The sequence below is a fragment of the Rhincodon typus genome, chromosome 3 (assembly GCF_021869965.1).
Source record: "Rhincodon typus isolate 14 chromosome 3, sRhiTyp1.1, whole genome shotgun sequence".
Lineage (NCBI taxonomy): Eukaryota > Metazoa > Chordata > Chondrichthyes > Orectolobiformes > Rhincodontidae > Rhincodon > Rhincodon typus.
The window spans coordinates 90523797-90548617 of NC_063334.1; the positions used below are offsets into that span (position 1 = coordinate 90523797).

Below are 24821 nucleotides of genomic sequence, written 5' to 3' on the forward strand. Positions count from 1 at the left end.
TGCATGGAAGATTTTGGAGAATGTTATCCGATCTGAAGCGTTTTAGTTATGAGAAAAGGTTGAATAGACTGGTGTTGTTTTTATTGGAACAGAGCTAACTGAGTGGTCAATAATAAATGGTTTCGGATTTCAAATAATTGGTACAAGGATAAAAAGGAAGCGAGAATATTTTTCACATAAATAATGTTGGACATACAGAAATCACAGGTTGAAAGAGTAAAGAAATGAAGAAACACCAACAGAATTCAGGAAGTATTTATTTTAAATGTCATAGCCAATTGGTTTACGGATTAAGAGTTGGAAAACAAAATTAGACTGGATCGCTGCTCTTTGGCTAGCATGGACAAAATGGGACAAATAGCCATATCCAGTACAATAAATTTCTGTAAATATATGATCAGTGGATAGCTTCATATTTAATGAGTAGAAATCATTCTTGACAATGTAGGCAGTTAGTTGATGGTAAGAGAATGAAATAGCCACATGTCTTTGGTCATCTCCATTAATTAAGAAAAGCAAGGATATGGTAGAATTGAGCAGGCTTGTCATTCTGCAGTTGCTGATCAGTAAGAAATGTGAGAAGGGTGTTGGATTTTCTTTGTAAAGTGTAAGCTCCATGTTAGGTTTATCCACAGACATCAATTTGGCTGAAACTGCAGATGTTCTCTGCACTATCCAGAGACAGGTCTGTAGTAACTTTCATGCTCACTGACAATACCATCACTGTGCCTGAGAATTAAAGATTTCCTGAAATAATTAGCACAGCTCCGTAACTGCAAAAGTTCATTCTCACTCTTCAGTAGTTGTGATGTAACTGTGTCCTTGATATTAAGGGCTAATAGTGGTTAAATGGACAGTAAAGGAGGAGTACATGGGCTTGAGAGTGGCCAAGGAGTCATTCCAGGGAAGATGGCAAAGTGTCAGAAAGTCACCTTCACATCTTTAACTTCTGCATTTACCCAAGAGGGAGATGGGTGTTAATCGCACAATTGCACTAATGTTTCAAAACATTTTTACTTTAACATCGAATCCAAGGGTTTCCGAGACTTCCTAACTTGCCAGTGAAAGCAAGACAAGAACACAGCAGCAGTTGAGGAGGCTGAATCAATTGCACAGAAACATTACAATAATTACTCAGTACTCACAGCTGTTTTCTTATCTGCATGTGGGAAAGTGCCGTGGGGAGTTCACTTTCCGCACTTCGGAGACTTTCTGACTCACAGCAAGGATAGGTTGTACTTTGGCTGCCTAAGCTTGAACCTTGGACAAAGTCCAATATACAGTGCCAACTCCAGCAGCAGCCTGCTTTGGAGATACCTGTGGCTAAACAGCAGATAGGGGAGCAGCAGAGAGAAGAGTGGCACAGGTTTGTAGCTTGTAGGAGGCACTACATGCAACATAGGGAATTTATCACGGGGCTAGGCTTTTTTCCAAGACTGAGCAGCTGCACTCAAACAGGCTCAGTTGTAACATCAGTGTGTGGCAAACAGCTGAAGACTATTAGAAGATTACCTGCTGTGGATTGGACCTGAAGATCACATTTTATCTGTGGCTGGCAATGTCAGTATCACCTTCAAACTGTTGGCCTCATGATCCGTCAGAACACTGCTGGAGACATATATGGGATCAAATAATGGGTGGCATCAAAATGCATAGGATATGTGACTGATTGCTTCTTTGCCAGGATTAATAACTATGTCAACTTCATCTGAGTTTATGCCATTCAAAATGTGTGGGACTCAGGATTAAACCTCTGGCAGCTTCCCAAAAGGTCTAGACTGTTATTGACTGCACTTGCTTGACAATCAGAGAACTCCCATGAAAAATCATGAGATTTCCTGAACCAAAAGGACTTTCACTCCATCAATGTGCAGCTGGTGTGTAGCCACAGTAAAATATTTCTCCAGGTATGCATAAGGTTTCCAGGGATCTCTGTCAGGATGTTTTTGTCCTGCGGCAATCTCTAGACCTGCTGATATTCTTAAGGAGTGGCTACTAGGTATTCTCATTTCAAACTTTGGCTGATGAGACCCGCCAAAAACCTCAGCAATAACATCCAACAGATGATCAGAAGCATGATCGATCAAGCCCATCGGCATGCTGAAAGTGAATGTGATAGATCATAAAACACCCTTCAGGATTGACCCACAAAAGTTGTGCTATGCTGTACTCTACACAGTATTGCACATTATTGAGGTTAACTGTTTAAAAGTTGCTGAGAGACACTTCAAGATGGAGGTACCTTTTGTCTCTTACCTGCAACTGCAGGCTGCAGCTTCACCCACATTGGAGTGTCCCCAGTTAACCCTCAGCTTTGAGAGTCTGTCTGCCATCTTTAATTGGCTACCAACTGTCAATTCAGGAATAGTTTCTATTCAGGACTACTCTGAACATTGTTCAGAGTCAGGACTTTCATTTGACACCAACGTGGGGCTTCAATTCAAAATGCAATGTCATGTCAATGGTTAAGTAATTATTTTAGATTGATAACCCATTTTTACTCAAACTTCAATCAAAGAAAATAGTCTTCTCTTGTCATTAGAGAGAGCCATTCATTTTGAGTGTTCATGAGTTCATGCTGTCAGTTGTGGAAGCAACCTTATTTTAGTATAATCTGTTTCTAATTGATTAATCAAATATTCAATTTAAACCAATGACAATTTATGCACAGAGTAATTGTGTTAAACCAAGTCTTTTTACATGCTCAGTTTCGTCTTTTTTTGTTAAAGTGTCATGGTGGGCATGTTAGGTGGCAGGCAACTAATGTGCCATCGTTACCACTGAGAAAACTCAATCTGTTTCATACCATCGAGAGCACAGTTAGCATGGATGAGTTTCTTGGCCTATAGCAGGCCTCAGCATGGCATCCTACGTCACCAGAGGCTGATGGATATTCAAAGGCTGGCAGCTCTGGAACTAAAAACTGCCAGGTGGTGGCCTACTCCTCTGGGAGATCGAGTTCATTCACGTTCATTTAATGAACATGGACTTTGCTGGCTGAGTCAGTATTTATTGCTCATCCCTAGTTGCCCTTGAGAAGGCAGTGGTAGCTGTTCTTGAACTGCTGCAGCCTTTGTGGTGTAGGTACATCCACAATGCTGTTAGGGACGGAATTGACCCTGTGATAGTGACGGAACAGCGATATGCTTTCAATTCTGGACGGTAAGTGGCTTGATGGGGAAAGTGCAGATAATAGAGGGAGTGAATGTTTGTGGATATGGAGCTTTGTCCTAGATGGTGTCAAGATTTTTTTATCTTCTTGTAATGGGATGGATTTGTAGGCAGAGGAGAGTCAATTGGGTCAAAGCAAAGGATGGTGGGATGGCTTTTAGAGGCTATCCCATTGTTCCTGACCTAGACCTCCAATTGTCTCCAGTTTGGGGCAGTAGGAGACCCTCTACAAGCCAGCAATCTAGCACTCTGCTTTCCCAGTCAGGAATCAAGCCATGTGAAACAAGCACTTATAGCCATCAGAGTCCTTCTTTCAATATTCAGGTTAGATCCTGATGATCTCGCCAGGGGTCTACTGCCATTTAGTTATTGACATGAATGGACAAATGGATCTGTCTTTTCGCTCCACACTGAAGAGGACCATGGATCAATGTCTGCGCAAATGGTGGCAAGAACAAATTGGCTTTACTGGCAGGGGAATATCAATCCCAATATTTCTGAGTAAAAGGCAAAATTTATTTTAATAATTCAAAGTTATGAGGTTTTTTTTAACTAATTATCTGTATGTAAAAATACAAACTTCCTTGATGGTGAGGTTTTAGGATCTATTTTGTTAGTACACGTTTTCTTTGTGACTTTTAAAACATTAGTTCTTGGTTTGGGTATCACTGACAAAGGTAGCATTTATTTCCCATCCCTAAGTACCTTTGAGCAGGCAGTGGTGAGCTATCTTCTTGAATATCCCCTGTGTTTTTTTCTCTGGAGCAGTCCCACTTCAGAGGACAGTCAAGGCATATACACATTGTTGTGCATTTTGAGTCAAATGCCACCTAGACTGGGTAAGAATGACAGATTTCTTTGTCTGATGGGCATTTTGTGAAAGAGATGGTTTTATTAATGACAATCCAGGAGGTTAATGATCATTAGTAATGGAGCTAACATTTTATTCTAGATTTATTAATCCATTAATATTTATAAATATTAAATTGTCCCACTGCATTGTGACGTTTGAAGCCATGAGCTGAATTTTACCAAAAATTGACCAAGTGTCAATTTCAGGAATTCTCACAAAAGGTTTCTTTCTGTGTGCTCAAGCAAATTAGCTTACACAATTCTCCACTTCTCACCTTATTATGTATGCATCACATCTGTATTTTAACACTCTTGTGCTGACTTAAGCTTGACAGCGTTGGAAGCACTCAACACTGCTGGGAATTTCTGGGATTCCTGGTGCTAGTGCCATATTTAAACTCCAGCTGTGTAGCAGGTCAATTGCTATAACCCAGGAACTCCCTTTCAGAATAAAAACCAAAAGAACTGCGGATGCTGTAAATCAGAAACGAAAACAGAAATTGCTGGAAAAACTCAGCAGATCTGACTGCAACTGGGAGGGGAGAGAAATGAGAGTTAATGTTTTGGGTCAGGTGACCCTTCCTTAGAACTGATGGTGACTAGGAAAATGTTGGTTTCTATGCAGAAGATAGGGTGAAGGGAGGGGGTAAGGAGTAAATGATAGGTGGGAATAGAGCCCAAAGAGAGCAAAGAACAGTTAGACAGACAAAGGAGTGGATAACAATCTGGCTGGGAGGGTGAATAGCTGTTAATGGGGACTCCCATTCAGAGTTGTAGTATAAGAAGAACTACCCTGGAGATGGCAGACAGAGGCAACTTGGCTCCCCAATTTGCTGACAAGGAAACTGGATGTCCTGGTGGATAGGGTAGTAGAGTGGGACCAAAGTGGAGACCCACCCCAAATGCAGTAACCCTGCATGCCCTCTGTGCTTCTCACTCACTCTTCAGAGATATCTCACCACCTTTACCACACATACAGCAGCAATAACAGCTGTGCTACCCACTATACTCTCACTCAACCCCTCCGTTTGTCTCATTTCAGGGTAAACAGCCCACAATAGGACAGGTGGTGATGTGCCCAATATTTATCTCCTTACCGCCCACGATAAGAGAGTCCTTGCCTTAGTAGGAGAGGACCACCAGATTACCACTGATCTGGTAATGCTGAGACCTCCATTCGCAGCAACTAAGTAAAATTATTGTCAAGGACTCCTCTCCCATTACCAACACAATGAATGTCTTAGGGATGGGCCATAAATGTTGGCCTGGTCAATGACACCTTGAGCCCATGAACGAATTTTTTTAAAAATCTACACCCCATCACTCCAGCCATTGGTGCTTAGCATGTTGATTCATTGGGAAGCTTGTTAATTCATTGGAAGCAGTTCAGAAAAGATTCACTGAACTATTACCTGGAATGAGCGATTGCCTTATAATGATACTGGATATCGCTGCAGGATTTCCTGAGGGTAGTATCCTTGGCCCAAACATCTTCAGCTGCTTTATCAATGACCTTCTGTCTGTCATAAGGTCAGAAGTGTGGACATTTGCACCATTCATGACTCTTCAGATACTGAAGCAGTCTATGCCCAAATGCAATAAGATCTGGACAATATCCAGGCTTGGGCTGACAAGTGGCAAGTAACATTCACGTCACACAGATGCCAAGCAATGACCATTTCCAGTGAGAGACAAGACAATCTAACCATCATTGGACATTCAATAGTATCACAATTACTGAATGCCCCACTATCAATATCCTGGTGTAACCATTGAGCAGAAACTCAACATGAGTAGCCATATAAACACAACGGCTACAAGAGCAAAACACAGGCTAGGAATCCTGCAGCGAGTAATTCACTTTATGACTTCCCAAAGCCTGTCCGCCATCTACAAGGCACAAGTCAGGAGTGTGTCGGAATACTCTATGGGGGTTTTCCTACACCAAACAGACTGCAGCAGTTTACTTGGGCAGCTGACTGTCACATTCTCAAGGGCAGCTAGAGTTGCCAATAAATGCTGGCCGATCCAGCAACACCCAAATCCCATTAGTGAATATATTTTAAAAAAGTTAGCACTTCACAAAGCAAGTTTCAGGATCAGCCTTGCAATCTCGGTGAACTTCTCATCTTGCCTTCATGATCCTTCTGCCTTGCACACCATGACAACTCCATCAGTTTAGATCTGCCTCCAATCCCCGTAATTGACTTCTAAGCATCCCTTTACAGTGCTGGCTCCCGATAAAGTTCTCCACCCCTTTGCATTTCAGTGAACAGAACCCTGGTCTAACCGTTTACACCCCGCTGACAGACTTGGAGAAAACAACACTGACCGGTGAGTGACCAGACCCCTGACTGCTCTCTGTGCAGTCCCCTTGTCAATCCTTGGGCTGATTGCACTGGACCTACAGGACTGATTGTGGGCCAACCCCCCAACTATAGCAATTTGGACCACGTAAGTCTGAGTAGCCCAAATCCTGAAGGACCGTGTCCAAGCCCCTGGAATAATATTGTGCAATACCCTTGACTTACTAAGCTGGCACCTATTGACAGAAGACAGTGTCCCTTGATTTGACTAAGGATTACGCCCATTAGGCTTTCAGACATGGCCATTTTGTTGAAGCACATACAGTGTGTTTGCTGGCACATACTGCATTGTCCTAGCACCATATCCTACCGTAACATGTTCACCCCTTTGACTGATCACTGCTGTCAGCCATGACAAGTTGCCTAGCTTTGTGCCGGCACCAAACAGCAAAGCAAGGGAGAAATGTTCTGAGCCTACAAGTACTGAATGAGGTGGAAATACACAAAATGCAAAGCAGAGATGCTGTGAACATCTAAGTCGGTGTAAGTGAGTTACACCACGAGAATAAGTAAGGAGGCTTGAGCTACACCCTGCTCCAATGCATGAGATGGATGCCAGTCCACACACTGCAACACAACCTGGAAGGAATTACAATGAAATGTGTCAGTGAGCTCTAACATGCAGTATTGAAGTGAAGAACTGTATTCTAAATGGTTTGAAGATGTACCTTGATGATTGATGAGGTTGGTGCTTGTTTGATGCCAACCTCCATGTATGAAGGATGGGGACAGTCACTGCCCATGGACTGTGCCGTGAGATGTTGGGGACTGCTTGACAAGATGGATGTCTGGAAGAGCAAGCAGCAAACTGGAGCTGCCAAGTACCAGCTCTGACTTTATTGTCAGGAATAGTTTCTCTCCATTACATAAGATAATAGCTGACTGCATATAAATATGATGATAATAGGTAATAATAAGGTGTAAATGCATGCACATAGGCCTCTTGCCACTCATTAGCGAGATTCTTATATCGCCATTCAAGCGATGGGTGGAAAATCAGACGCCATGTTGAGAATCTCATTTTATCAATCTTGCAATATTTTCCAATTGAGTCATCATTGACTACATCATTCGGGGGCTGTGAAAATTCAGCCCCACGTCTCTGAAGTATTTATCCAGGTATCTGGATTACTAGTCCAGTAACATTTCTTCAAGCTACAATACATGAAGATGAATGCTGGAAATAATGCATTTAATGGGGCATTTCAGTCCTGATGTGGACTGCAGTGCATGCTAAGATGTTTCCAAGTTATTTCACATCACTACATGGTGCAAAATAACAGTGACAAGAAAATTACTTATAACTGATATTTAAGGTATAGGTATAAATATGTTTCTAATATAAAATTTGTGATGCTGTATACAGTCCACTTAGTTGCAATGCAGCATCGAGATTCTTTTTTTTGTGTCATTATCTATTCGCGATGACAGCTAGCTCAACTCTTGTGACCGTTCTCAGCCTGGTTGTGCCATTCTGCTGCATGCAGCTTTGCTGACTGCAGACACACTACCTAGCACACTGAGTTTGTGCGTCAGCATTCTATGTTAGAAATGAATGAAAAATCAATCTGTGTGCCTGCAGTGCTACCACTGTCCACTCTAACCCAGTTTCTACATTATCTTCTATGTTGCTTCTTCAAGTGATGCCTGTGTTTGAAATGGTGAGTTGATTTGCATTTTATTTTCATGCTTCTGTTCTATTTGAAAGATAGAAGTATAATTCTGCAAAGGGATTTCTGCAGTTCTGAGCACAATCCTGATTGCAGTGCTGAGTTGGTTTCTGATACTTTCAAAATGTGTTCATTCTCCTAATCCTAGTTGTTTTATAGCAAAATTAAACAAAGGAACAAATGGAATTTCAAATATTATATGACTATCCCAAACCAATGCTCGAAACAGGAAAGCATTTTACTTCTCTCTACAGCCTGAATGGCTTTCTTAGATATAGTACAAACTGTATTTAAGGCTTTACTTGATATTTTTGGTGGTCACCGTAATAAATGGGTCAGTGTTGCTAGAAAATGCTCATGTTACCAGAACTGGATTTTAATGCAATAAGAGTTCACATTCCAGTCTTAATATCTGTATCTATGCATTTAAATTCCACTGTGGATTAACGTAATTATAACTCTGTGTATTTGACTGCAGTGTGCTCAAGACAATTTGCAGCTGTTGAAATCTCTGTTCATTTATTCATTTACCCAAATTCTTTTAGTTTCTCCCACAGTGAAGTGAATTTCTGCAGCCACAATGATGACTTCTTTGCTGTTATTTGCTCTGCTGTCTGTCTGCTGGGCTGATTCTCAATTTAACCTGAACTCTACAGAGTCAAAATACTTCAGGACAGTCTACATTGCAGGTAAGATACATAACCGGGATAAGCTAAGGAATGTATTTCTAGCTTTGTTAAGTAGTGTGTATGAGTTGTTACATTATGGTAGCCCATTAATCTAGTATTAATGGATTCATATATAATTCTATATGTATTAACACATACTGCTTAAAAGGTTAAAAGGAAAAGGCATAAGTTTAATTTATTATGCATATGTTTAAACAGTATTTTTATATTCATTTGTCTTTCTATAGCTTCATGTCTATGGACCAAGTACTAGAAAATAGGGTTAGAGTCATCAGATCTTTGAGTGAGCTCAATGGGCTGAATGGTCTCCTTCTGTGCTATAAAAATCTATGATTTTATGTTGACAATTAATGTATTCTAAAATGTGTATTAAGTACAATTTCATTAAGTTATTGAAACAGTTGATCATTACTCTTTTCACATTTGTACTCTGTAATTATTCTCACTCATGCCTGATAATTATTCTACTCGTATAACAAACAGCAGGTACCAAACAGAGCTCTCCCATCCCATTTTTCACTGACATATTCCCTGGCAAATCAATATAACACTTCCCTTCTCCACAGCAGTTTCTGGTAGTTGCTTATTCTCTTACCAGCTGTTGTTTGTTTGCCTTCTGTGAGAGTCTCCTGAATAATGGAATCCGTGGCCTTGAAATTACACACCTCTTAGAGTCAAAGGATGTACAGGGTTTTCAGTAGAAGATTACACCAAATCATCCTGTGTATACCACTGCATCACATCTCTCAGAAGCATCTGAAAGTGTTTCATATCGAAAACGACTTGCTCTGAAATTCAGTAACTGTTGTCTATTAGGCAAAAGGTAATTCATTTACGCAAATCCTTTCATGCAAAATAAGATGATAATCAGGTTGCAAATGGTATTGGTTGAAAGATTAATAGTGGCATGTATTATGAGAATTACTTGTTTCACTTTGAATGATGTTCTCCAATCATTGAAATTTACCTGAACCAATGGAATAGATAAGCAGAAGCATGGCTCCATAAAGGATGGTGCCTCAGGTACAAAACACTACCTTAAATTCACATTTTGTGTATTCAGGATTTGTCTGCCAGTTTTGAAATCTCACCTGAATTTTAATTATGAAACCAAATACTAAGATACATCATCTTTGCAAACTGAACTCAAAGCTGAAAACAATCAATTTCTTGTTCATAAGAAACTGCAAACATTGCATTGAATCCCATTGATAAACAAACACAGCAACCTTGTAAGAAATGTTCTTAATGAATCTAAGAAAAGTGGTCTTCAGAATCAAATGACAGGCTTGAGAAAACATTAGCAGCTACTGTACAATAAATAGCAAGCACTGTTTTTCTCCTGCTTTTTTGCTCTCGTTTTATTTAGTTTTCACAACTTTGGTCATATCACCAGCAGAAATTCCCTTTTCTATCACCCCTATTGAATTAAATTTTCTTTCCTTGTACCACATACAGTTCTCTGGCAGAAAGATCATGAGGCATAGGTCCAGCATTTATAGGGAGCCAAGAAAAGAGAGGCGCAATTAGCTGCAGATTAATAAAATCAGAAATTAAAACAGAACATGCTGAAGGTACTCAGCAGATCAGGCATCATCTGTAGAGACTAAAACAGGGTGAATGTATTAGACCCAATATAGGTGATGAGAATCTCTCTTGCTGGATGAAGATCTGGTGGCACATTCATGTTGCTTCATTTTGGAGAAGCTCACTATGTATAGTGCCACTCAGGCATGTCACTGGACAGCAGCAAGCTTTCTCTGGGATAAAGGACCCTGGGCAGGAGTCCTGCCTGATGAGAAACTTTCTGTTGCTAGTATGACGTCCATCTGAGGCCAAGGATCATGGCTGGATCCTAAGCCACAGGTATGTTCTGCTGGGAGGGAAGTCACCAGTTGGGTGGTCACAAGGTGGAGCAGAAAGTTTGGCAGCAACAGCAAGGGGTGGCTCACAGTTGCCCCACTCCTGAGTCCCCTAATCAGGCACTGAGTGCATTTAAATGAGGCAGCCCTCACCAGATCCTGCAGGTAACCTCACAGAATTTGCTTGTCATGATCCCTGCATCTACCACTTGATTAATACCAGTGGAGGCAGGATGAAGTGATTAATCTTGTACCTATGAATCGGCCACTTAAGAGTCTCAATTAGGGATAGGGCAGAAATACCATCTACAGGCCTTCCTACTGTAACTAATGTCATGTGCTGCCAGAGGTAGTTGTGGAAGCGAGTACAATTTTGTCACTTAAGAAACATTTGGACAGGTACATGGATGGGATGAGTATGGAGGGATATTGACAAAACGCAGGCAAATGGGACTAGTTTAATTGTGAAAACTGGGCAGGGTATGGAAAAGTTCGGCTGAAGGGTCTGGTTCCATGTTGTAGACCTCTATGACTCTAATTTAGTTGATGACAAGTTCCTATCCTACTGTTCCATTAAATGCCCTCACCACAAGAGCATACTCTACCAGAGGAAGGACAAGAAATTCCCTTCAACATCTCAGGCCTGCAACCATTTATCAAAACTGAAACATTAACTCTGTTTTTCCCTGTATGGATGTAACCTGACTTGCTTTTACATTAATAATATCAGACAAGGTGAAAAATAATCACCTGAACTGGTGGCATGGTGGCTCAGTGGTTAGCACTACTGTCTCACAGTGCCAGGGACACAGGTTTGATTCTGGCCTCGGGCAGTTTGCACATTCCCCCCCTTGCCTGCATGAGTTTCCTCCAGACGTTCCGGTTTCTTCCCACAGCCCAAAGATGTGCAGGTTACATGGATTGGCCATGTTAAATTGCCCATAGTGTCCAGGGATGTGCAACCTAGGTGGATTAGCCATTAGGAAAGATAGGATTACAAGAGGTGACCAAAGATGTGGATGAAGGTAGAGCAGTGGATGTGGTATACATGGATTTAAGTAAGGCATTTGATAAGGTTCCCCATGGTATGCTCATGCAGAAAGTACGGAGGCATGGGATAGGGGGAAATGTGGCAGATTGGATTCAAGATTGGCTGACCCTTAGAAGACAAAGGGTGGTAGTGGACAGAAAATATTCAACATGGTGCTCAGTTACGAGTGGTGTACCACAAGGATCTGTTCTGGGTCCTCTTCTATTTGTGATTTTTGTAAATGATTTGGATGAAGGAGTGGAAGGGTGGATTAGTAAGTTTGCAAATGGTATGAAGGTGGGTCGAGTTGTGAATAGTGCGGAAGGCTGCTCCAGGTTACAAAAGGACATTGATAGGATGCAGAGCTGGGCTGAGAAGTGGCAGATGGAGTTTAACCCTGAAACGTGTGAGGTGATTCATTTTGGAAGGACAAAATTGAAAGCAGAATACAGGGTTAATGGAAAGATTCTTGGCAGTGTGGAGGAGCAGAGGGATCTTGGGGTTCATGTCCACGGTTCCCTGAAAGCTGCCACCCAGGTGGATAGAGTTGTTAAGAAGGTGTATGGTATGTTAGCTTTCCTTAATAGAGGGGTTGAGTTCAAGAGCCGAGAAGTTATGCTCCAGCTATACAAAAGCTTGGTTCGGCCACATCTGGAGTATTGTGTCCAGTTCTGGTCGCCTCATTACAGAAAAGATGTGGAAGCATTGGAAAAGGTGCAGAGGAGATTTATCAGGATGTTGCCTGGAATGGAGGGAAGGTCTTACGAGGAAAGGTTGAGAGAGCTAGGGCCTTTCTCTTTAGAACGATGAAAGATGAGAGATGACTTGATAGAGGTGTACAAAATGATCAGAGGTATAGATAGAGTGGACAGCCAGAGACGTTTTCCTAGGGTGGAGGTAGCTATTACAAGGGGGCATAGTTTTAAAATGAGTAGAGGTAGATATAGGGGAGAGGTCAGAGGTAGGTTCTTTGCTCAGAGAATGGTAGGGGCATGGAATGCATTGCCAGAGAGGGTAGTAGAGTTGGCCTCATTAGGGGCATTTAAGCGGCTATCAGATAGGCACATGGATGATAGTATAAGGTAGGGGTGGAGGTTAGATAGACCTTAGGTTTATGGTAAAAGTTCGGCACAACGTCGTGGGCCGAACACCCTGTACTGTGCTGTACTGTACTGTGCTGTACTGTACTGTTCTATGTTCTATGTTCTAACGATAGGGTAGGGTGTTTATCTGGATAGGATGGGATCAGAGGGTCAGTGTGGACTCAATGGGCTGAATGGTGTACTGCCACCCTGTAGGGATTCTATGAACTTGCAGAATGTTAAGAATTAAGCTACATTAGCATTCTTGGTACCTAAAAACTTGCAGCTAACTAGAGCAACAGTGACCAGCCATTTCTAACTGTTGAAAGGAGGCTTGCAATCACATTCTAAGATCTAAATAACCTAGCCAATACAGCTGACATTACTATTGTCCTTCCCTTTCATGCTATTGGCAGTTTAAGTCCACCATGGGCAACATCTACAAGATTTGACTGTTTGTTGTTAATGATGCATTGAAAGCAAGTACTACCTGCCACCAACTAGGTCAAGTCCTCCTGTGAGAAACAATAGAGAGAAAAGAAAGCAGCTTATTATATATACATGGCCTTTCAACAGTGCAAGGAGTTATTAATTCCACTTGTGTACCATTGCAAGCCACCGAATGCAGCTCTGTAAGGATGCAATCATAAGGATCACATCCAGTCAACAATCAAATGGATTGCAGCCAGCAGCACAAATGTCAATTTATGATTCACTGACAGCTCACATAACATTTTTATTTTGTGATTATTCTGTTTAATAGTAGTGAAGGGTGACTTTGGTGGCACAAGATTTGCATGACATGATGGAGCTCAAATCCCCACTGAGATGACTCTCGTAATGATCAAGTGAAGATAATTAAGGATAATTAAGTGAAAACTATAATAAGGCAAATACATGAGCAAGGATCAAGAGTAGGCCAATCAGCCCTTTGAGTCTGTTCTGTCATTCAATAAGATCATGGCTGATCTGATTTTAATCTCTACTCGACATTCCCAATGGTCTTTCATTCCCTTGGGAATCAGCAATCTATCTACCTCTGCCTTAAAATTGTTGGGATATCCTCAAGTAAAACTTTTGCCAATTGAATCTGTCTTGGGGCACTTTACAATATGTTGCTTAACATATGTAAAAATTTGCCGTATGCTGCAAAACGTTGTCAGATATAGAAAAGAGAGCCATTCCATTTATGAGACACAGGGCAGGACGTTTATGAAGAGGCTAAATAAAAGAAGCAAAAGTAAGTGCTTGCAAGCCTTCAGCATGTTTGCTTGGACACATGATGTGTGCATTACAACATCATTCAAAAGCAATAAGACATAGCTGTCATTAAAAGTTACATGCCATACTTAAGACTATTGGTTTGCAGATCTTAGAACAAAAACGGTGCAATGATGGAATATGATCCTCAAACTACAGGTGAAAAAGTCTTAAAAACACATGTATTACAATGGAATACACCTTCACAAGGACAATTAGGGATGGGTGATTATTGCTAACCTTGCCAGTAAAGTGCCTTAATCCTGTAAATAACTAAATAAAAAAAGACTTTCCCCATTAAAATGTTATAAGATCTCCTAAAATATCCTTGGATTTGAAATTCTCAGAATTTTATACAATGTCCTTAGTATGATGCATAACATTACAAAATAATGTTCAGTCTCATTATTCCTCCTAATGACTGCAAGTTTTCTTTCTGAATTCAAAATGTCATCTTCATTCCTTTCTGCAAGATAGTATCCAAACAATGTTACTATGCACCAACTGATGCTCGCACATTAACATGCTCAGTACAGAGCCTTGTTTATGAATGCATACAAAAGAGGAGGCATGGTGACAATGCAGCAATCAACTGTAACTTGAATTAAATATTAAATTATGTATATACTGAAGGTACATATCATGACACCCAGTAATGGTGCATGAGCCATCTCGTGCACTGCTCCTAATTGCTTACATTACACTGGAAGGGACAGATGTTGTTCCTGGCTTTGAGTTCTGCTGCAGTGTTTCTCCAGATTGATACTAATGGGAATGATTCATCTTCTTCAGATGGCTCCCCACTGGCTGGTCTGTAATTACTCAGTGATCTGACACTCGCCCAACTCCGGCACAAATGAAAATAGGAGACAAAGTGAACAGAGTATGGGTGTGACTGCATTGTGGAACAAATTGTCTGCAGCAATTTAATAATAAGTTATGTACAACAAAGAAACAGGGTGACTTTGGTTCAGTTGAGCTTCGCAAAGATATTTTGCCTTGATATTCACAATTTTTAGTCATAATTCTGGCAAAAAATCCCACAGAAATAGCATAAATGACTGCAAATGACTGTTACTATGGAAAACCAATAGAAATGCTGTTGAATATTAGTATTTGTATGCTACAAGAGGTTCAAGTATATTAGGAGTAAGACATCCATTTGTTGCATCCTCAATTACACAAGAGATACCGCCAATTCAGTGACCAGTTTTTCCTTTTAAGTCAAACCATCCTATTGATGACTGTTCTCCAAGTCTAATTTATTATTGAAATACTGGTGCTTGAGCTTATAGAAACTCTTTCATTATGTAATGTCATGACACATGCAGCATATTTTATATACCTTATTTGTACTGTACAATTTAACTTTGTTGATACACTGTAACCATAGTAGTTTATACATTGGCAGTGGTTTATTAAATCACAGGTCCTTAGTAATTGAGCAGTCAGCATTCACATTACTCACAAATGATGTTTTACATCCTCCTCATTACAGTGGGACTTGCAGCATTCTGACAAGGAGGGTCATGGAATGCCTTAAAGTGGTGCTTTGACATAGGACCTTATTCTAAAGAAAGCAACCACCAGTCACACAAAGAAACAGTAAGACATTTTAAGTGCCACATGAATACTGAAGCCTTCTCCTCCTGGCCCCACATCACCCAAAAAATGCATTATTGCGTACAAGAGTATGTTGCAGAATATTTATGGCTGAAGGTGAGAGGACATCAGTTCTGTACCACTGTGCAGCTTATGAAATCTCACAATTTCTTTGTGTTTTGTGACCCACAAGTGCCACTGTTGAGGTCACCTGTGATTATTTCTGCTTCGCAAAGATGACTATCTTCAATCTGCAATGATAAATAACATGGTCAAGATTGCTTATGACCAGTATTTTCACCCCACATACTTGGACACTGCATGTATTTCACACGCATGATGCTATGATTAAGATGGCTTCAGCCTGTACTCTGCAAGCGTCTGACTGATGCAATTGCCCCTCAAAGGCCTCCCATCACTCAAGTGTGGAGTCCACGTGTTGGGACAGAACAAAATAGAGTCCATCCACCCTGGATGAGGTTACAGTGATTTTCTATTTGTACTGCACGCTAGGGAGTCAAGTGAATGTAGAATGCAACTGCTTGGCAGGCTCAACGTGGTAATCAAGGTTTCCACCCACTGCTCCTAAAAATCCTTTGTGGTCCTTTCTAACTGGCACTCCCTATGCTGCCCATCACTACTGATCTCCCTCCACATGTTCCAACACACCATCTTGAATTATGACTGCAATTCTCATCTAAACCTCCGAACCCTGCCCCTACAGTTTAGTGCTGCCCACCATTGTACTCCACAGGTGTCCACTGAGGCCACAGTGGTGGTGACCTCCAATAACATCTCTGCCCGCCCCATACAGTATCTCATGTCTTCCCATGAATTATTGTCTCCACCCTTTATGTGTTGAATTTCCACCCTTCACATTCCCTAGCCCTTTGTATCCCAGGTTGCTGCTTCCAAATCCCAGCACTGAATTCCCCAATCCCAACCACACAGTATCTTTGTAAAATTCTAATTCCCAGTATTAGCATCAGATTATAAACATTGTCCTATATATCCAGCATCGGCCATCAATGTTACAAGCAATAACAATCTTATGCAGTAATAGTGTATGAAGAGATCCCATCACCACTCTTCCATAAACCAGAAAGTCAGTATTTTATGTTAACAGTATTATGCAATATTGTTAGTTTGACAGACAAAGAATCCTCAGAGGTATTTATATCACTGCAGCAGTAACATAGATCCTGGTGACTGGCTCATCCCTCATTAACAAGCACCATATGCACCCAGTGACAGCAAATTAACATTTGGGAAGAAAATTCAATACTTGCAACCCAGATCAAAGAAAACCTTTTAAGTTTTCTTTCATAAATTGAAATTACTATAAAATAATGAATCAGACATGAAATAATATCATTAAATTATTTCATACAAGGGTTGAAATTGGATCAATTTTCTCACAGGGCAGAAAGATTAAATAATTCCTCAGCAACGTGGAATGATTGAACAACATAGGTCTTCACTGTTAGTGAGAAGCATTGGAGCCCTCAGGTGGCTCTGTGCAAAATAACCTTTAAGAGACGAGAGGACGAAGACTGAACAGTTCACAGTTGTATCTGTACCTTCTTAATTAGCAAGGCTGAAAATCCTGCTGAATGATGCTCCTCACTACAGTATTATTTTCATTATCTATCATGCAATGTAACTTTATCATAATATTTCAATACCTCAGAAATCTCATGAGACCATTAAGACAGAATGGGTTAACAGATAAGTAGACAAATTGGACTCAACTTAAGTCTATGGAAATTTTCTCTCGAAAATCTTATGTAATGTAATGCAGATTCTTGGCTCACTTTAATTTACAAACTCCTCGAGAATTTCACTATACAAAGTCAGCTTACAGTAAATTTTCATAAGCAATAAAAAGTACAGCAATGAGTCTACCTTCTGTTCACAAGATAATTAGAGGTGACCAAGACCAGCAAGCCCATCACCTCAGCATCCAGAATGGCCTTAAAAGTCACCTCCTCTAAAAATTGATTCGATTTGATTAATTATTGTGACATGTACCAAGATACAATGATAACTATTGTTTTGCATGCTGTGAGGCAAATCATACTTTACATAAGTACATCGGGGTAATAGAACAGAATGCAGAATATAGTGTTGCAGCTACAGAGAAGGTACAAAGAAAGACCAGCTCTAATATCAGAGAGGTCCATGCAAAAGTCTGATAGCAGTGGGAAAGAAACTGTTCTCGCATCTGTTGGCACGTGTTTTTATATCTTCTGCCTGATGGAAGAGTTTGGTAGAGAGTATAACCAGGGTGGGAGGTTTTGTTTGATTACATTGGTTGCTTTCTCAAGGCAGTGGGAAGTGTAGACGGAGTTAATGGTTGGAAGATGAGCTGATTTCAGGGATTTAACTCCCAATTTTATGACCAGATTTTCAAGCAAGGGCAATCATACGACAGTCACAGCAAGTAATAAATGCTGCTGCTAATCTTCAGGCAGCTTTGTGGTTTTCTTGGTGGTCTTTTAAAATAAAAATCAGGATTCTTTTCAAGATCTTCATGAATACCACAAGACTACCTGAAGCCAGGAGCAGCAGCACAAGCAACAGTCCATGAAATCGACCTGAAAGACCAGCTTTTAAAGAGCAAATCAGAACTGACTATCAACTAACAGTGCTGATCACTTTTTTAATGTTGGTTTCTCGAATCTGAAGTTTTGGCTGCGCGGTGTGAAAAATCATGTGAATGACAATGAGCCCAGGCCCGTCTCAGCCTGAAACCTGGATTTTGAAACTTGTAGAGCCCCTCCACCAAGCCCTGGCTTCACAAAAATTGAAATCCATGGTCTGCCTTCCAGTTCACAATCATTACCTGGCACAGCATAGTTGTATTAGAATGACATATACAAACTAAAGTTGCTGCAAATATTTAAGACTAGTAATCACAAGTGTAAGTACCTTATTGACCATGTGGTGAATGTTAATGACTGACAAGCAATCTCTGTAGGTTGTGAATTAATATTGGAACTTGTAAAAATATCAAAATTAAAACTTTTATAATTTTTGTTTGCTTTTCCATCTGCTCATCTATCATTTTCCGTATATCCATGTCTTTCTTTCACACACTCATTTTCACATTTCTCTACCCTACTTGACATTACAATTAGCCCCTTTAGTTTGCCCTCTTTCTCAGTCCTGCATCTCTTTATTTACTTAGCTCATAACTTTTGAGGAGTTGCAAATGGTGCTGAACATTTTGCAGCTGTGAGCGAACATGCCCACTTCTGACTTTATGATGGAGAGAAGGTCATTGATGAAGCAGCAGAAGATGGTTAGGCCATGCCATTATTTGCCCTCCTACAGCAAAGTCCGGCCACAGTGGAGAAAGTTAATGAATGTTGAGATCATTCATGTAGAGAAGCTGCTGAGTGGAAGGGCAAAGTGTATCTTAGGAAACCAATTAGTTAATGAAAGCATTGAATGAATGGACTATTGCCTACAGAATAGAGAGACCAATTTGTGTCCGAATCAGACAACTACAAAAAGGAGCCATAGTCTCTATCGTATTAATTAAAAGTAAATAGTACAGTTTGAACACTATGTTGCTATCCACTTCTGATCTCAGCTGATATCCTTAGGTTAACTTTGTTGTGTCTGAATGGTCTGGAGTTTGGAAGTAAATTACATTTTAGTCATTCTCAATCAAGCTTAAGAAGTGGAGAAGGCGAAGCAAGCAGATGTTACCTATTATATCTAATGAGACAATAGAAAGAAATAAGGGAGCCATGGCATCTCTCAAGGTTATTAATAGAATTGACGGAGTTCATGCAGCTAACAGAAAGAGATGTCACTCGCATAATTCCAGATATTAGTTCCTTCATTTGATTGTCATTAATTTATAGCTACCAAGATGTATTTATACTCTTATAAAGACTTGAAAGGTCTCCTTTATCTTCCATTTAGCAAACATAAGCAGTGTCCTAAATGACCCTGTCAGTACTGCAAGTTCAAAACTATTTTTCAGAACCCTCAATACATTTGAACTGAGTGACTGCCATGTAAGTACAAGAATCAACTGAGCAAAGAACAGAATGTCAGAAAGGACAAATGTTGGCACAGGTTGATATGCCTTTCAGAATGTTCCAAGGCTGATATCACAGTTATGTATGGTTGTTGAATTCTTTGCACTATATTTCTCTAGAAAGCTTCAAGGTTAGAAGTCAAAGGAAGAGGACAGACAGTGAAATCATAGATATTGAGTAGGAGCCGCAGAAAATGAAATAAAACCAGATGGACCACCCAACATTGTAACATAGGAACAGGAGTATGCCATTCATCCCCTCGAACTTGTTCTGCCATTCTATATCATGGTGGATCATCTACACAATGTTATATAGCCACGCTATCCTCATGTCCCTTAATGCCATAAGTCAGTAGAAATCTATCTGTCTCCCTTTTGAAATAAGGTGTAGAGCTGGATGAACGCAGCAGGCCAAGCAGCATCAGAGGAGCAGAAAAGCTGACGTTTCGGTGAACCTACTTAATGACTGAGCTTCCACAGTCCTCTGGGGTAGGGAATGCCAAAGATTCCAATGCCAAGGGGGAAAGTAGGGGTGATTACTCTTGACATTAAGACAACATTTGGTCCATTGTTATGTCACGGAGTCCTTGCATCATTGAAATCAATGAAATCAGGAGTAAAACCTTCAATGGTTGAAGTCCTACCTAGCACAAAGGAAGATGTTTGCTGTTGAAGGTTAATCATCTCAATCCCTGGAGGAATTCCTCAAGATAGTGTCCATGACCCAACTATTTTCAGCTGCTTCATCAATGACCTTCCATCCATAAAATGGTCAGAGATAGGGATGTTCATTTATGATTGCACAATGCTTATCAGCCTCTACAACATCTGAGCAACTGAAGCAAACCATGTCCTTGTACAGCAAGACCCAAACAGTATCCAGATTTTTTTTTATTCATTCATGGGATGAGGACGTCGCTAGCTAGGTGGCATTTATTGCCCATCCCTAATTGCCCAGAGAGCAGTTATGAGTCAACCACATTGCTGTGGGTCTGGAGTCAAGTGTAGGCCAGACCAAGTAAGGATGGTAGTTTTCTTCCCTAAAGGGCATTAACGAACCAGATATTTTTCCAACATGCGACAATGAATTCATGGTCATCATTAGACTCTTAGTTCCAGATATTTATTGAATTCAAATTCCACCATCTGCCATGGCAGGATTCGAACCCAGGTCCCCAGACATTATCTGGGTCTCTGGATTAACAGTCCAGCGATAATACCATTAGGCCATCACCTCCCCCTGAACCTGATTAGTCGTATGAACCTGTTTAGTGGTAAGTAACATTCATGTCATACAAGTGCTAGGCAACGGTTATCACTAACAGGAGAAAATCTACCAATCTCCACAACATTTAATGCCATTACCACCACTAGATCCCTCACCATTCAACATGCTGGATGATTACTATTTACCAGAAACTGAACTGGACTAACCAATATAAATACTATGGCTAGCAGAGTGTGTCAGAGGCTGGGAATTCTGCTGTGAGTAACTCCCTGACTCTGCAAAGCCTGCTCATCATTTATAAGGCACGTGTCAGAGTAGAAACTCCCTACTTTCCTGGATCAGTGCAGCTCCAACAACACAGGAAGCTTTACACTATCCAGGACAAAGAAGCTGGCTTGTTTGGAGCCTCGCTTCAGCACCCTAAACATCCACTTCCTCCTCCAAATATGCACAGTGGCTAACTGTTTTCTGTAATAAAGATGCACTGCAGCTGCTTGTGAAACCTCCTTTGACCATGTCTTCCAAACTATTAGCGTGTAAAACTCAATGGCAGCATACAGTGCAAAACATTAATACCTACAAGTATCCTCCAACCACACATTACCCTGACTTGGAACTATCACTGTTTTTTCACTGTTGCTTGCTCAGAATTCCAAATTCCCTTCCTAAAAGCATTGTATGTGAGATAGGCTGCAGCAGTTCAAGAAGTTGGTTCAGCATCAACTTCTCAAGAAAATGTCAGGATAGGCAATAAGTTCTAACCTTGCCAAAGAAGTTCATTTGAATGAAAGAATCAAGCACAAGCAGCTGAAACAATGTCCATAGCAAAGAGAAAGCTGTGATTGAAGCATAATCAGGACACCTTTTCTGAAGTGTACAACACCACTTGTCGAAACATACTTTTATTGCAGTACCTGCATTAAATCTAAAATGTTTCTTTCTTAAACTCTTCTATTACTCATTTAATGCTCATTGACTGAAAATACAGGCTAAATAAACACTAATGTGCAAAGTTTCAAACCCACCTTCATAAAGTTACCAGGCAAATCTTCCCAAAAATCGATGAAAAATCACATAAAAGTTATGATAAATTTTGAGTGTAGAAGCCCCCTGACGACTTTCCTGTTTTCCTAATGCTTATTCCATCAGTCTATCTAAGTACCAATGAAAGGTGAGGGTTGTGAGACATTAATAGAGTTGAAATGACAATGGGTCTGTTGATATGGAGATACCCTTCAATGATGTGGAAAAGGGGTGGTAGCACAAACTGTCATTGATAAGCCAGCTCAGGACTCTCTTTCAGTTATAGCTTTTATCCTTTTTATTCTTAGACTATTCAAAATGGTGCTGCATTTTGGCAACTGTTGAAGCATTTCACTGTATTTTAATGTATTATTCACTGTAGAGTACAAGTGAGAATAAATAAATCATTCATTCATTCTAATCTATCTATTACTGAAGCAAAGACATGACAGACTTATTATTTCCTCCTGGTTCATCCATAACCTGCTCTGCTCAGTTTCTACCATCAGTGGAGGAATCTGTTATTGTCCAATTAGGAGGTGCTGTAGTAATCTTGGTTTTGTCCCTGCCAATGAGCCAAAAACTCAAGGTTCAAGTTCTTCATGAACTGTTAACTATTGCTGATTGCATGCTGTAGGTACAGAGTTCCAAGATTTTAGCCCAATGCAAATAAAGGAACCAACTGAAGTGTGTGTGCACGTACGTGCCGGTGTGGTTTGTTCACAATGTGAAGTTTCAACTTGTAAATCTTTCTATCATCTGCCAATGACAGACAGTAGAAGCAGGAGGTATTCTGAAACAAAAGCAGTGTTGCAGATGCTGAGATCTGAAATGAAAACAGAAATTCCTGGCAAACTGAAAATGTTTGACTGCATGTATGAAAAAAGAAAATAAATTAAAGGTTTGAGTGCAATATGCCTTTTCTGTGAAGTTCCAAAGGTTGGAATTGTAAGGTTAACTCTTGTTTCTTTCTCTACAGATGCTGCCAGACCTACTGGGTTTCTCTAGCACTCCCTGTTTTTATTGTTGTAGATATCCTGGTCAGGAGGTTGGTTGGATGGCTAATTTGTGATGCAGACTGATGCCAACAGTGAGGCTTCAATTCCTGCAATGGCTGAGGTTATCATGAACGTTTCTCCTTCTCAACCTCTCCCCTCGCCTGAGGTGTTATGACCCTGCAGTTGTCCCTCTCTCTCTCTCTCTCTCACTCTCTCTCGTTCTCTCTCACTCTCTAAGAGCAGCCCTATGGTCCATTTGGACTATGGTGGCTTTACCTTTACCCTTACCTATCCTGGTCAGCCATGTGGTGGAAAGAAAATTGATGCCTCTCCCATCACTATCCAGAGCTCCAGATTACAGCTAGCATGTAAAAATATGCAATACCACAGCAACCAAGATTCCTTGGCGGCATGGTTTGTCCATTTGATTGGAAGGCTGGTATGAATCTGTTTGGTATCATTCTGGTTTCATTATATTCTGTCTGGGATAGATCCAGGACCTGCGGCCTTTCCCTGCCTGTGCTGGAGAACGTGGTCAGATCTGGCTTCAGGCAGTGAACTCAAGTAGAACATTGTCTGAATATATCTGTTCTGTTGCCAACCTGAAGGAAAGCAATTTCATCAGGCTAATCTGCAGCTGTACCATCTGAACTCAAAACAGGATTGTGGAGCCTGAACTTTCTGTAAAGTCAGACTATACTTTACTTAAAATCCCTCTATTCCTTAATAAGGATGCATTGAATGCATTAAAATGTTGCCATTAACTGACGAGTTTAGCATTTACTCCCCAGCCCTAATTATTCTTGAGAAGTTGATGGTGAGTTTTCTTCTTGAACTGCTAACTATTGCTGCTTGCATGCTGTAGGTACAGAGTTCCAACATTTCAGCCCCAATGCAAATAAGGAACCAACTGATGTACGTGCACATACGTGTGTGTGTGTGTGTGTGTGTGTGTGTGTGTGCAGGTGCATGCATGCATATGTGACCTTTTGGGGGTAGAGATACTGTTGAAGAAGTCTTGGCAAATTGCTGTGAAACATCCTGCGACTGTGTGCCAGAAATGCAAGAATTTACTGCTAAGGTGGTAGTTACATTGCCAACCAAGCAGCCTGTTTTGAACTGGGTGGTGTCAGCAATGGACATGGCCACATTCAGACATGAATGGTGGGACACAACTAACAGCAAGAGGAGGCTTCATGAAATCCACGTTTGGCATGGTAGTAGAACTCAGCATGAGTAAAGCTAAAGCTGGAACATTTCCAACTATCTCTGTCTAGAAGTTTTCCAGACAGATAATCCATCTTGGGCTCCTTCAGCACTCTTAAACCATTCTGCAGCAAATCCGATTCACTCAAGTGATATCATGAAATAATTATTCATACTGGTTACGGCATTGGGTTTAGAAAAATCCCACTGTTGTGATGAACTTATGCCGTAGTTTTGTCCAGGTAAAACACTTGGATCCACTTGATAATGTAGAAAATTGCTAACCTTTGTTGCGCCCACAAAAAAACAGGACCAGCTAGTTACCGGCCCATCGGTCTACTTTCATCAGCAAAGTGATAATGAAATTATGCCATCAATCATGCCATCAAGTGATACTTTTTTAATATGATAGCAGTATATCAATTGGGAGTCAAGAAGTGTGGACAAAGGGGAAGGACCAATAACAAAGCTTGAACATGAGAACTGAACCACTATATAGTACAGTGCTTAAACACAAGACAGGCAGCGTTGGTGTCGCTTTGAAAGTATCAGGGGCCATACCTATTTATGTTGATGTGTCTCTTACCTTTATAATTAAAAAAGAGGTTTATTCACAGTAAATCGGTTATAACTACTTTAATCAATTTGTTCGAACACGTTATGACACACCATTGAGGCAGGTGAAACTTGAACCCCAAGGCCTTCTGACTGGAGATAGAGACACTATC

The 24821-nt window shown here is 40.6% G+C and overlaps 1 protein-coding gene across 2 annotated transcripts in view; it reads left to right on the forward strand.

The window, feature by feature from the left end:
- Window positions 1-24821, forward strand: part of hapln1b (hyaluronan and proteoglycan link protein 1b) — a 101451-nt gene that overhangs the window by 32879 nt on the left and 43751 nt on the right. For both annotated transcript variants that reach the window (XM_048594965.1, XM_048594964.1), the window contains exon 2: window positions 8605-8748. In XM_048594965.1, coding sequence (XP_048450922.1) covers window positions 8640-8748 — 109 coding nt within the window. In that variant the 5' untranslated portion in view covers window positions 8605-8639. The remainder of the gene's footprint in view (window positions 1-8604; window positions 8749-24821) is intronic.